At 43.0% G+C, this 14,011-nt stretch overlaps 1 protein-coding gene across 5 annotated transcripts in view; it reads right to left on the bottom strand.

Annotated features, from left to right (window-relative positions):
- The window catches only part of LOC311620471 (uncharacterized protein), a 110,675-nt gene that overhangs the window by 4,858 nt on the left and 91,806 nt on the right, over positions 1-14,011 (bottom strand). For 3 of the 5 annotated variants that reach the window (XR_014794695.1, XM_084879932.1, XM_084879931.1), the window contains one exon: positions 7,962-8,115. Coding sequence is in view for 3 of the 5 variants with exons in the window: in XM_084879932.1 (XP_084736058.1) it covers positions 7,962-8,115 (154 nt within the window). In the remaining 2 variants the exon portion in view is untranslated. Of the gene's footprint in view, positions 1-1,321; positions 2,287-7,961; positions 8,116-14,011 lie in introns of those variants that run through there. The other 2 variants (XR_014794694.1, XM_084879933.1) reach the window with 2 other exon arrangements.

Below are 14,011 nucleotides of genomic sequence, written 5' to 3' on the forward strand. Positions count from 1 at the left end.
CAAGTGACCGGCCACTCGTAGTTCTTGGCCGCAGCAAGTCCATCGCTTCACGCCTCACTGCGCACCGCGAAGGCGCAGGCCTCCACCCACTGCCACGCGGGTTTTTACCTGACACTCCTGTTTTGACTTCAGCTCAGGAAGACACAAATCTTTGCCATACAAGTGCCTTTCCCGCGTCTTTCCCCCCCTCCTCCCCCCAGGCCTCAATTCCATCTGCCATCGTTCTTGTTTTACCCCTAACACTGGAGCGCCGTTGGGGATTGTGGCACTGGGACGTGTTTCCACACCCAGGCTTGCTCTCTTGGGGATTTCCATCACCGGGAGAGTAAATACTGCCAAGGATTTGCTGAGATGGGAGTCCTGGAAATCATGGGAATCTTGGGGGAGGGGCCTAAGGCGGGAACGGGTGGGTGGGGCAGGGTTTGGAGCTAGAGGAACCCAACTTAGGAAAGGGAGCACCTTTCCTGCAGAAGGGGGTGGGGGGAGGTCATCCTCTCCCCCAGGTCAAAAGACTTGATTCTGACACTTGGCAGGGTGGGCCCGGAGGAGGAGGCCGCGTCACGGTGAGCCTGAAGGCCTGCTCAGGCCCGGCTAGACGTGGGCTGCGCCCGGCCCTCCTCATTCTCCTCCTGGCCCTTTCTTCTTCCATCCAGCCTCATCACCCCTGTCCTCCTCCCGCCCCCTCCACATCCGGCACCCCCTACAACACCCACCCGAACAAAGGCTAGTCCTGGAAAAGGTTCCCTACAACCCTGCACGCGTGCACCAAACCCCGGACACACATCGGGTCCCGGGGAGGTCTGCAACCCGCCCCACCAGCGCGGGGGAGGCGTCTCTAGGTCCCCAAACGCGTTCCCTGAGAATCACAGGGACGCACATCTCGGGGAAATATAACGATTAATCCAGCTGCAGGTTTCCATATAAGTGATTGTGATGGAGATTGTTGGCGAGAAAATAGACAATTATCCGCTGTTAGCTTTACATAAAGATCGCATTAACTCAAATTAGTTATCAGACAAAAGAGCGTCAGCGTGCGCGCCCGGCCCGCCCGCGCCCTGCCCGAGGGGACCCCCGGGGGCAGTGGGGCGGAGCGCGCGGCCGGCGGGGCGAGGGGCCCGGAGCGCGCCCCGGCGAGGCCCAGGCCCGGCCCCACGCAGGCCCGGCCCCACGCGGGGACTCGAGGCCGCGCTGGTCGGACTCCGGACGCCCCAGTAGACCCCCCACCCCCGCGCGCACCAGCTCCGCCCCACCCCCGCCTACCATCCTCCCGCGCACTACCCGCAGCGCTGCCCTCCTCTCTCCGCCGCCCACAGCCCCCGGTTTCGGTCTTTGAGCCCGAGCAGGAGCCGTCATTCATTCTCTCTTCTTAGTGGACCGGCCCTCCCCCTCGCCGCGGGATGAGACGCGCAGCGATGGAGTCCGCGCGCTTCGACGGCGCGGCCCTGGGACCCGCCCGCCGGCGGGAATCACCGCACGTGGTCACTGTCGGTTCCCATGCACCGCGCCCGGTCGCCCTCCGCGGGGCCCCGTTGCCACGAGGACGGAGGGGAAAGGCGGGCTGGGGGAGAAAAGGCACCGAAGGACTCTCAGAGCGGAGTGTTTGGCCGTGGCCCTGGGGAACCAAAGCGGACATGCAGCTTCAGGCTGGAGAGACGCAGGGCGGTGCAGCTTGGACTGGGATGAGCAAACGTTGCGCACCATCCACGCACGGGGTTGCCTCCCGCACACTCCTGTCTCCCGTGTCCCTGTTAGTGTTCACACTGTCCGGAGCACGGATTCAAACGGCGCTGTGGGTGGGTGCGAACGCACAAGCCGCCGTCCACCGCCCCAGCCTGGCTGCCAGGGCCCCGCGAGGTCTCCACTCCCACAGAGGAGCGCTGGCGCTCCCACGCGGGCCGGCCTCCCCGGGGGCCCTAAGGGTCCCGAGTCCCGCTGAATAGGGCGGATAATGACCCCCGGTTCCCAAGGCAGGCTTTCTGCTGCCTGGTGAGCTTGGATTTGTGTGGTCCAAGCCTTTCCCAGCTTGTCCCATTCTGTCACCGGGATAAGGGGCTCCCTCGGCTCGTTTGCACCTGCGTTGCTTTTGGCTCCTTCAGGAATGCGCTGAAGCTTGTAATCAGCTTTGTGAAGCCATTGAGTGCACGGCTGAGTGAAACTTCCAAAGCTCGAGGAAAACTGGCCCGCTGAATAGGAGCCAGCATGGGGCTGCTCTCCAAGCCTCCGCGCTGCCAAATTCCAGCAGAGCCCCTCACAATCGCTCCGCGCGGGCTGCGCCGCTTCCCCACACTGAGAAAAGTGAGAGAAGAAAGGCGAAAATACCAGTCACCGAGGTTAGTCGTTTGTTCCCAGATTAATGGCAAACGGCTCCCTCTCACTGTTTCCCCCCCCCCTCCCCAATCCAAACGTAGCTCACTAATTTAGGAAATATGACAGAGAAGAGGGAAAGACGGTTATCAATAACCCCTCATCTGTTTTCCATTTTCAGCGTGAGGCCCTCCCATCTCTGGAAGCTGATTTCCAAGTCCACCCAGTAAGACTCCTGTCGGGAGACTTCCTGTCCCATCTCTAGTTGTGCACCTTAGTTTCTCGGAGGAGTCAGATGAAGCCAAACCTAAAAAAAAATCCACCAAATTTGCACCAGAAAGCCCTCAAAACATTTCCTCTAGGGAACAAACAATAAACCAGTTCTATCCCTTCTCTAGGTTACCCTCACCCCATTCAACATGACCCCTGTCCCCAATAACAGGTGCCTTGGATTTCACTGGCTTTGGAGCAGAGGAGGATGCAGGAAATGTAGAACTGCTAACACATATAAGATGATTTGTTATTTTCCGGACAGATGACTGTAGGACTTGAGGAGGGTTTGGAACTGTGGCTGCCCCTCCCTGTGGCATGTGCTCCTGGCTGCAGTTCTATTGTAGAAACACAAGTGTTCTCTGAGCCACCACTTGCCCATGTAGAATCTAGGTCCCGAAGACAAGTCCCTCCCTGAGCTTCCTTCCAGGCTCCTTGATCCCTCTCACCCTGTCAAGGTAAATGGAGGGAAGGAAATTCCAGGATAAGGAAGTCGCTTGGAGCCAATAGGTCAGCCAGCTTACAAAAGGCAAGCTCACACCCAGCAACATTAGTCAGGACATATCAGCATCCTGTAACTGTCAGCTCATCCAGGGAGGGGCTCTTTCTTCGTGTTGGTACACCCCACCGTTTCAGAACAGGGCCTGGCACATGGGAGACACTCAGTACAGACTTGTTGAATGAATGTTGTCCAGTTGTTTCTCTGAAAACGGAGCCAGAAAGCAGATCTGAAATTTGGAATCCTTTCTCCAAATTATAGGCTCTCTCTTCTGCGACTCCTAGTAGACATGACTTGGAGAAAAGAAAGCGAGGGCGACATCATGATCTATGCATAAAAGCTCTCTTTACAATTGCCGTGAATTCCTTTAGCTAATTAATTCTTCCCACCGTGAGTTGGAAGCTTTTGCTCTTCGGAGAGCACAAACATAACCTTTTAAAGATTTGATCTGATTTCCATTCCTTCCAGTAAACATCACCTCCGTTCCGAAGGCAGGGCTTTCTCCTGCCCCAGCACCTTGCTTTTGTGGGTGCAACATAATGCCTGACTGCTGCTCCGAGCTAAAAATAGGCCCCTGGTGGATGGAAGGCTTAATAGGCCTCTTCAAATACCTGACTTATTATAAAGCCCTGGGGAGAGTAACATTAACAGGCAAAGGAAGGAGAGGAGCACTCCTCCTGTGGGTGCCCTATTACAGTGTTTTATGGAGACCAGGCGCAGGCAAGAGTTTAGTTGATACAAGAAGTTATAACATCTCAAACAGTTGTTTTGAGTGAGGAAGACTCTGTATTCAAAGAGGTCAAGTGGTATTGCCAGGAAGTACTCTGGGGCACCATGACTGTTGTCAGTGATAATAATAAAAAATAATTGAATACTTTGTCCTGTTTTCAAACACATCAGATAGTTACAAATAACAAAAAAAGAATTCAGATAGTTCTGTTTAAGAGCAAGGTAATCCCTCCTTCGTACATTTCTGGACTCCCAAAAGTGGCGAATGAGAGCATTTGGTGCTCAAAGAGATGTTAAATATCTCTCTGTGCCAGGGTTTTGTGCATTCATTCATAGATGCTAAAATGCTTTAAACATCCCAGTTCATAGCACCCATTTTGATATTTAAAGTTTAATTTTTTATTATAAAGTTTGATGTGCTGTTTTCAGCAGTGTTTCGCCTTCCAACTACTCTCAGTAACAAGTCAGGAGATATGCAGTAATTCAGAAATTAGTGAAATTTTCTTCATGGTGGGGGCACTGGATTAAGAGGCTGGGAGAGTGTGAAACAAATCAACGTGTAATTGTATGATAAGGCTCTCACGAGGAATTTATTGGCCAAGTTGCTATTTCTATTCCTTCCTAATCTCGTTTAGCACATTCATTCTCTGCAATCTGTCTCCATAATCTTCTGTGGCAGAATGGCAGCCAATAGAAGCGTGCGTGTTTGGAGAGAAGGGAAAATATGCAGAAGCGTGATAAACTGATGCTAATTATCCATATTTAGGACACCGAGTGCAGAAGATCAAGGTTTACAAATAACAAACCAGAGCCAATGATGATGGCTTCCTCGTGTGGAATATGTTGGAGGGGACCAGATAAGGGTTTCACGGGCAGGAGAGATTTACTGGTCAAAGGGTTCACCTTCCACTCTTCCACTTTTATATAGCAGTAAATTATTTAGGCTAAATTCACCAGAACATTACTCTTTTATTTGGCTATGTGCCATGACTTGCTCTTTCTTTGTGTCCTTTCAATGCAAATCCTTGTAGTGTAACATCAGTTGATAAGGGACAAATAATTGAAGTAATAGGTAATTCCCTTTAAATTGTACATATAGGATGGTGAGGTAATGCTCCCAGGAAGAATGAGATGAGGTAAAGAGCAGACGGCTGAAAGTGAAGCAATACCAATCTCAGCTGTTAAATGATTTCTTGGCCAAAAAAAAAGAAGAATATAAATATTTGCTAAATATGTGTGTGTGCATATGATTCTGGGTATCCCACAAGCCAGCAAGCTTGTGGTAAGAGGCAGGAGTTTGTTGGAACATTGAGCCAATGTCTTTTTTTTTTTTTTTTTTTTTTTTTTTCCTGTCTGAAAACCTTATTAATTTTTTAAAAATTTAAAAATATTATTTCTCTTCTGTCTACTGTCCCCATATCACCTCAAACTGTCCTAATATTTAAAATTGGCCCACAATCTTCTCCCAGATTTCTGGCTATGAGGATATACATAAAAAGAATTCAGGCTGAAATACTGTGTGTCATGGTTGAGGGGTCTGTGGTAGAGATTTTTCTACATTACAATAATTGCCTTGTCGAGTTTCCAGGAAACAAACACAAATGTAGCTTAGTACTTTGTTGCTCATTTGCATGCTCATCTTGAAATTTAAAATACTGACTAAATCCCATTTATTGGTACTAACTTTGATTTTTTTTTTTTCTCATCGTCAGCTTTGCTACTAACTGGAAAACTGGTCTCCTTGCTTCATCCTTTGAGAGTTAAATAGAGTTTTCATTTGTAACTTTTCAGTTGATGATGGACAAAGCAATAGGAACCCTCTGTCAAATACACATTGCAGGCTAGCATGAAGCACTTATTATAAACACAAGACGTTTTAGAATAAAAAAGCAATGCTGAAGTTTGGGGATTTAATTTATAATTCCTACATAAAGAAGTATCAGGGAAGAATAGGTGATCCTTGGCATATATATATATTTTTTTCACACTAGACCTTTGGTCAGCAAACTGCGGCTCTTGAGCCACATGCAGCTCTTTGGTCCCTTGAGTGTGGCTCTTCAACAAAATACCACAGCCTGGGTGAGTCTATTTTGAAGAAGTGGTGTTAGAAGAAGTTTCAGTTTAAAAAATTTGGCTCTCAAAAGAAATTTCAATCGTTGTACTATTGATATTTGGCTCTGTTGACTAATGAGTTTGCCGACCACTGCCCTAGACTATATCACACATATGCACTTTTTTCTCAACAAGCCTAATATGCTATTATTGGCACTATAAAAGACCTCTGCCAATTATAATTGTAAGTTGTCACTAATGATAATGGTGTATTTAGATTCCAGAGATGATAAAACTAAAAATGCCTGTCTTAGAACCAAGGTAATACAGCACAGTTGTGTTATTGAATAATGAATTTGTAACATTTTCCCCAATATATTTTCAAAATTACCCATTATTCTATAGAAATAAACTTTGCTTAAAGTTAACAGATGTAAGATATAGTCATGCACAGCATGATGATGTTTCAATCAATGACAGAGTGCATATTTGACTTAAAATTATGATGGTCTCTTAAAATTATAATGGAGCTGAAAAAGTCCTATTGCTTAATGATTTCATAGCTGTATTAATTAATGCATACTATGTGTTTGCAGTGATGCTGGTATAAACAAACGTACTGCACTGCCAGTTGTATAAAAGTTTAGCACATACAATTACAACAGTAGACTTAGACCATCTAGGTTTGTGTAAGTACAGTCAGTGATGTTCATACAAGTATCATATGACTGTAATCTATAGTCAACACATACAATACATACTGTACACTTATACATAGTTTAAAAGCATAGAACTGAGATAATTATCCATTCAATTCATAAAAAAAGAAAATTTTTTTCCCCCATCAGTAATAATCTAGCAATAGAGGCTAAAATTGTAGGTTGCCAACATTTCTAGAAATTATCTAGACTACCTCAACACAGATTTCAAAAAACCAATGTGCAACACAGACATCTTTGGTGTCTGCCAAAGTACTGCATAATATGGACTTGTTTTGGTGTGGTTTGGTTTTGATACTCCAGACTGGAGATTGTTGATTTGGATAATTTGGTTCCCAGAATCAGCTTTTCTTTCTGAATTAAAAATTTTTTACCCATGTGAAAAGTATCTAAACTCTTTACCTTTCACTAAACCCTCTTCCCTCACAGGCAACCACTAACCAATCAATCCATGGAAACTAGCCATCATTATGAAAACACTAGAGGCCTGATGCATGAAATTTGTGCAAGGGGCATGGCCCTCACAGCGCTGGCTGCCTCACGGCCCTGGAAGGTCATTCTACTGTCCGATCTAATTAGCATATTAGCTCTTTATTATATAAGATGATTAAATCCAAAGAAAGATCAACAGGTATTGCAAAGTAAGTAGTTAAATTCAAGGAACCAGTGACTGCTTTCCAGTTTAAGCTAATTTTTAAAATTTAACTTCTTTTAAAGATTAAATTCTGTGCTTTCTTTGAAAATTAGTTTGAGTTCATATATTCAGGCAGAGGCAGAGCCTCACCCCACTACAAGTGTACCTTGGCAGAATGTGGAAAAGCAAGCAGGTGGGAAAAGTTACCAACCAACAGACCTTGGGATTCTAAATGTAGCTGCTGTCACAGCCATGCCCTTCTAACTGTACTGTGTGTGTGTGTGTGTGTGTGTATGTATGTATGTCTGCACATGTGAATGTATGTGTGTGTCCAAGCCTGTGCCCACACTCATGGGTGGTGTCCACACTGTAGCATGTCACAGCCGCCCGGCACTTCTTTTTCCTGGCAGAGCTAAGCATTGGTTGAGTTCAGTTGGGAAGACAAGGAGGTGCAGAGATGCCAGGGAGAAGGTTAAAGGAAGGCGAATATAGTGCAACTCTGAGTTAGTGTCTTTCTGGAGACCAATGTTGTCCTTTCTTGTAGCTCAGGATGCCAACACTATGTAAATGTGAGCTCTATACTCAATTCCCACTCTTGGGGCTTTTTCTCACATACAGTGATTGGTTAGTTTGGTGTGTGGCTGTGTTCTTTGCTCCTTCTCCTTCTCTTCAGAACCCTCCAACCCCATACCAATTAACATCCAATACTTATTCAGTGTGTGCACACTTCTTTAAGCATTTCTATCATAAATACCTAGTTCAAACTGAATCTTCAAATAATGCAGAGAGCTTTGTGTGTTCATCTGCCTGAGCCGCACTCCTGGAACACTTTCATGGAGCCGTTTCAGCCTCTTTAACGGTGTCTCCGAGCTGGATTTCTTATTGGTGGCCAATATATATTGAGGAATCTGAAATAAACACAGAACTCCAATTATTGTTGCCCGTGAACTGGTTAGCAAGATGATTACAAGATATGGTAAATACGCTTGGCATGTTGAAATGTTCTTTCAGCTCCAATGACTTCAAATAGCTTCTAAGTAAAACAAATAAACAGAATAATTGTGGGATTTATTTGGAATTATTCATTATGAGACTACCCAAGGCATGACATTTCCAATCATGTCTTAATTTTCTTTTTAGCGGAAAGGGTTTTCATATCTTGACATATTCATCACCCTGGGCCTGAGGCGGTTATCTCTCTTGCTCATTCTATGGCTCTGAGAGCTGACGGCACACTGTGGGGTCTTTTGTGGATCATGCATGGTTTGCCCTGACTTCTGCACATTAAGAGTGAAATAAATACCCAGGCTGACTGTCCTAGATTATGATCTATGAGCTGATTTGTTAAATGAGCTCGTTGCTTTAAAGGTTATAAATGACAAGATTTTTACCATTACAAGTAATTTATAACTATTTCCTGTTTGATGTGACAGATCCTCTTGAGGAGTCCAAATTTGTCTGCTTGACATACATTTATTTGAACACTTCCCCCTTCTCAGAATTCTAGCGCATATTAACTACTGTTTTCCTAGGTGTCAATTTGCACCTGTGGGGTTTACCTCTCGAGGCTTCAATGAGGTCCCCTGGCCTCTACTCCAGATGGCTGCCTGCATTTCAGCAGCTAATGTGGGTGATTACCGGCATATTTACTGTAATTTATAAAAATCACAGGAAGTGACATTTTTATTAGTCACTGACTCCACCATCACTAACTGCAATGGATGTTATGCATACAAATCCATTGTAAAAACTTGTGCTTCTGAAATCAGAAGCTCTTTCCAGTCTCTCATTCTGTAAAGTGATCATGTTTCACTTTTGCTTGCCATGAATGGGATCACAAAGGAGCTCAGATTTGAGCTGATTTCTGAAGGCCTGGGACTCTTCTTGTGGAGACTGCAATATGCCCTCTCTAAGACTGAGAGAAAGTCCAGAAATGCCCAGACCTCAGTGTGAGGGGCAGTGTATAGGACTGCTAAGAGCATGACCTTTGGACTCAGGCTGTATGTGCACAGAATCACTTCAGGCCCAATAGTGAGGGTTATGTACGTGGTTGCTGCCATTGTCACGGTTGTGTGTGCTATTATTTGTACACCTGTTCTAGTGACAGACTCTGGAACTGTCAGGCCAGAGCTGGTTACTGCAGAAGAGAAAAGAGAAGAAGGAGGAGGAAAAGGAAGAAGAGGAGGAGGGGGAGGAAAGGGAAAAAAGAGGAAGAGAAAGAAACAAGAGGGAGGGAGAAAAGAAAAGAGAGAGAGTTGAAAAGGGTGGGAATGTGTGATGACCGGGCCCTACACCATGGGTACAATAAGGACTTTTTTAAAATTTTTTACTACTATGATCAGCACAAAAGATCTAATGAACAAGTCCTCTGCTTTTGGGAAACCATCAGATTTAACAAATATTTGTTGAGGACCAACAATGCTTCAATCTTTTAAGAATGTTTCTCCCTTTAGTTCTAAGAACAATTCTTCAAGTTAGGAATCGTTTTCCCTATGAAGAAACTGAAGCTCAAAAAAGCAAAGATTTTGCCTTTGTTTGCACAACTAGTAAGTAGCATGGTCAATGTTTGAATTAGACCATCTGACTTCAAATTAGTGCTCTCTCTATACCACAGCTATTACTATAGGATTTCCATACACGTATCTCTCACAGTACAACATAAGGTGGCATTTCATCAAGCACCAAAATGCATGCAATGAAAATTAAGTGCTGTGGGAGATGAGGAAATTGGCTACCGAACTGGTTGGAATAACTCTGGGGAAGTGCTCACATGAACCTCTGCATCTTTTGGAATAGTCTACAGTAGAAGTTTTGGGTTTTTTAAAATGTTTTTTATTGATTTCAGAAAGAGGAAGAGAGAGGAAGAGAAACATCAATGATGTGAGAGAATCATTGATCAGCTGCCTTCTGCATGCTCCCTACTGAGAATGGAACCTGCAATTGGTGCATGTGCTTTAACTGGATGTCGGACCCTGGTTCACAGTTGACACTCAACCACTGAGCCACACTGGCCTGACAAAAGTAGGAGTTCTTAACTATTTTGTGACGTTAACCCATTTGACAATCTGGTGAAGCCCATGAACCCCATTTCAGGGATAATGTTTCTAAATGTGTAAAATAAGCCCAGCTGTCATGGCTTAGTGGTTGAGTGTTGACCTATGAATCAGGAGGTCACAGTTCGATTCCCAGTAAGGGCATATGCCTGGGTTGGGGACTTGATCCCCAGTGTGGGGCATGCAGGAAGCAGCTAATCAATGATTCTCTCTAATCATTGATGTTTCCATCTCTCTCTCCCTCTCCCTTCCTCTCTGAAATCAATAAAAATATATTTAAAATAGATTTTAAAATGTGTCAAATAAAATGCATAAAAGGAACCAACTCGTTATTTGGAAAATTGCTAAATAAAAAGAAACAAAAAATAAGTATGTATATTCTGACTAATTTTGCACTGGGTAAGCACATAGTTGATGAAACATATTTTTCCTTGTAGAAACAATACAGATGATAGATTATAAGGAATGATAGAATTAAAAGAATCTATTTTGTAACCTCTAATTAACTAATGGGTCTAAACTCTGAAAATCAATGGCATCTAACCATTGACAACTAGAATTAATCTCACCTCCTATTCTGTCCCCCCAAAATCTGATGTCATCAACCCTCTCAGTTTACAGGAGACACAGAGGAAAGAGGAACATGATAAACTACACCACAGGGGAGAGATCCACAACCTAGACTGTGGGAAATGCTACAGGATTTCTTTTTATTTCAAGAGATAAATTGCAAGAAAAGAGAAGAAATGAAGGCAGAGTCTATAAATTAAGAGACTTATAAGACATATCAACCAATTGAAAGTGTGAACATATTTGAATTCTCATTTTTTTTTAAAAGCTGAAAAATGCTAACACTTATGGATACTTGAAAATTTGAGCACTGTTGGGATGTTTGATGATATATAATGAACTTTTAATTTTTTTAAGTATGAGAATGGTATGACTGTACTTCAAGAAAAAGAACTTATAGTTAGAGGTAAAATATTTACAGATGGAATTATGTCTAGAGTTTGCTATAAGCTAATGCAGCATTAAAAGAATGTGGCTCTATAGTTGGATGATGAGTATGTGAGATTCTATTTATCACTGAACCTACACTTATGTATGTTCTAACTTCTCCACAATGACAAATTAAACTAATATTTAAGATTACTAAGGAAGCAACTCATTGAAAGGCAAATATCAAAATATTTTCAAATATTTTGTGATATAGTAGCAATTTACCTCAATAATGTACTAAGAAACAAGATCTGTGGCAGATCTAAAATCTAATGCAATTTCAAAGTGGTTATAAGTATAAGTGATATTTTGAAATATTTTCAACAGCTGTACTGTGATATGAAAATACGGATTATTTGAATTGGTGACAAAGTCCCAGGTTAATGCTAATACTCCTTGGGTTTGTTAATTACATTCATAGCTGAAAAAATGCTAAATTTCAGCTAAATGTTAATAAAAATAAAGACGAATACTTTTATTTTTTTATTTTATTTTGTAAGGGTTTGAACCAGACTTTAAGATGAATATTTTTATGTCCAAGTCTAATGGACATTTTGAATACTATGCATGGAAGCCTTCCATCACAGGTTGTTTTTTGTTTTGTTTTAGTAACCCATCTTCCAAAGGTAGAGAGTTCTACAGTGAATACCGTGTGTTTTTATTTTATGCAAGAGCCATCCGTGTTGACATGGGTTTTTGAACTGATTTAAAAATCATGGTCCTTATCTGCTTAAAACATCATGGATCTCTGTCTGTGGTCCCTTCTTTTCCCTTTGGAGTCCTACAGATTCTTATTTCAGAGACAATTTGGGGATCTTAGCATTTCTTCTTACCTCTCTCTGATTTCAGAAATGATAGTTAACATACCACATTTATCATATACTTAGAAACCACTTCTAGTGATATAGAACTACAGATTTTTAAAACATTAAATAAAAAGATATCTTAAATAGAATTTAATGCAACTCCTGCATTTTGCAGATGGGAACAGTGATGCTCAGATTGATTAACTCTCTAGAGCAGAAGTTCCCAAATTTTCTTGGTTTATGGCACCCTTAGTGTCTCAGTAATTTTGTTATAGGGCCCTCATCTACTCCCCACCCCACAAAAAAATCCTACTAGTCTTGTTTATTAAGTAGTTAGATTCAACTTAAAATATTCTTGTATACTAACAACTTTCTAGCCATTAGATAAAAATTTAAATTAAAGGGGGAATGTGATATTTTTTTAAAATATATTTTTATTGATTTCAAAGAGGAAAGGCGATGAAGAGAGAAAGATAGAAACATCAATGATGAGAGAATCATTGATTGGCTGACTCCTGCATGCCCCCCACTGGGGATCGAGCCTGCAACCTGGGCATGTGCCTTTGACTAGAATTGAACCTGGGACCTTTAAGACCACAGGCTGACACTCTATCCACTGAGCCAAACCAGCTAGGGTGGAAATGTGATATTTTAATTACATTCTTAAATAATTATAATTTCTTACTAATGGCATGTGTGTCTGCCATTGGATTTGGCCACCACCACTTTCATTTTGTGTTCTCTGTTGATTTTTGTGTGGTACTTGATTTTTATTTTAGCAACTGCCCCAAACCCAACTTCACAAAGATAATGCTGTTGTTGTAAGAAATGACGTACAACAGTATAAAACGGTGAGCTCCATCAGGCTGGTAGTGTATGCAGGGTTCCCCATATGACAAGTATCACTGTGTCTCCCTGGAAAGGTGAACTATCTTGTGGCACCTCTGTGAGTGTGCTGTGATGTCCCAGGTGACCTTGGCACATGGTTAGGGAATTGAGGTTACACCAGCAGGTGCTCTGGATCCAGAAGAACCAAAGTATCTTGCTTCCTAATCCAAAACAGAACTTGATGAAGCTATGTGACAAATTATTGGTCTGTTAAATGCTGAAAATTTTCTCTATCCAAGTATTCTAACTTATCTGGACATTTTTCTTTGGGCAAGTTTATTTGATCAGTGGAAAGTTCACTGTTTAAATTTTTTTTAAGTTTTGGCAGTTCTCTAAGCTATATTTGACAGTTAAGTTCAATTTGCACTTCTACTTCTGGCTATTACGGAAAACTGGTACCGAACTAGAACTTTTACTGTTAAGAAACTATAAAAATGGATGAAATATATGACACAACTATTCTCAAATGTTGGGCAATGAGCAGTGCAGGAGTGTGATCCCCATGAGAATGGAAACAAATGAGGTGAACCCCATGATCGCCCAGCTTTCTGCCTGGAGGCACTCCAAAAACCACGATGCAAGGATGGAGTGCCCATGCAGAATAAGGCATTCCTGCTGAGTTGAGGAGTCGAAGAGTAGAGAGTAGGACCAAAGAGAGAGGGCAGGATATAAGAAGTGCACAGAGAAGGAGCTCTAGATATCTGCATAAATATCCTTTGAGTCTCTGACTGAAGAGTTGGCTCTGCATGCTAAAGGCAAGGCTCTATGTAGCAGGCAAAGATCAATTGCCAAGAACTGAAAATCCTGAGTGGAAATCCAGAACTTATTTGGGGCTGAGGAACAATGAAGTACCAATCAACCAAGTACTCAGTTGATATCCCAGAAGGGACATGGCTTAAGAATAGGGCTACTCTAACCCCTAAAATAAAGACAACTCCAGATGTGTCCTAACAAAGCTTAAAAGCAAGCCTTAAAAGATCAAGATGAGCCCTGACCGGTTTGGCTCAGTGGATGGAGCATCAGCCTGCGGACTGGAGGGTCCCAGGTTCAATTTCGGT

The sequence above is a fragment of the Pipistrellus hanaki genome (assembly GCF_964339955.1).
Source record: "Pipistrellus hanaki genome assembly, chromosome: 3".
NCBI classification, from domain to species: domain Eukaryota; kingdom Metazoa; phylum Chordata; class Mammalia; order Chiroptera; family Vespertilionidae; genus Pipistrellus; species Pipistrellus hanaki.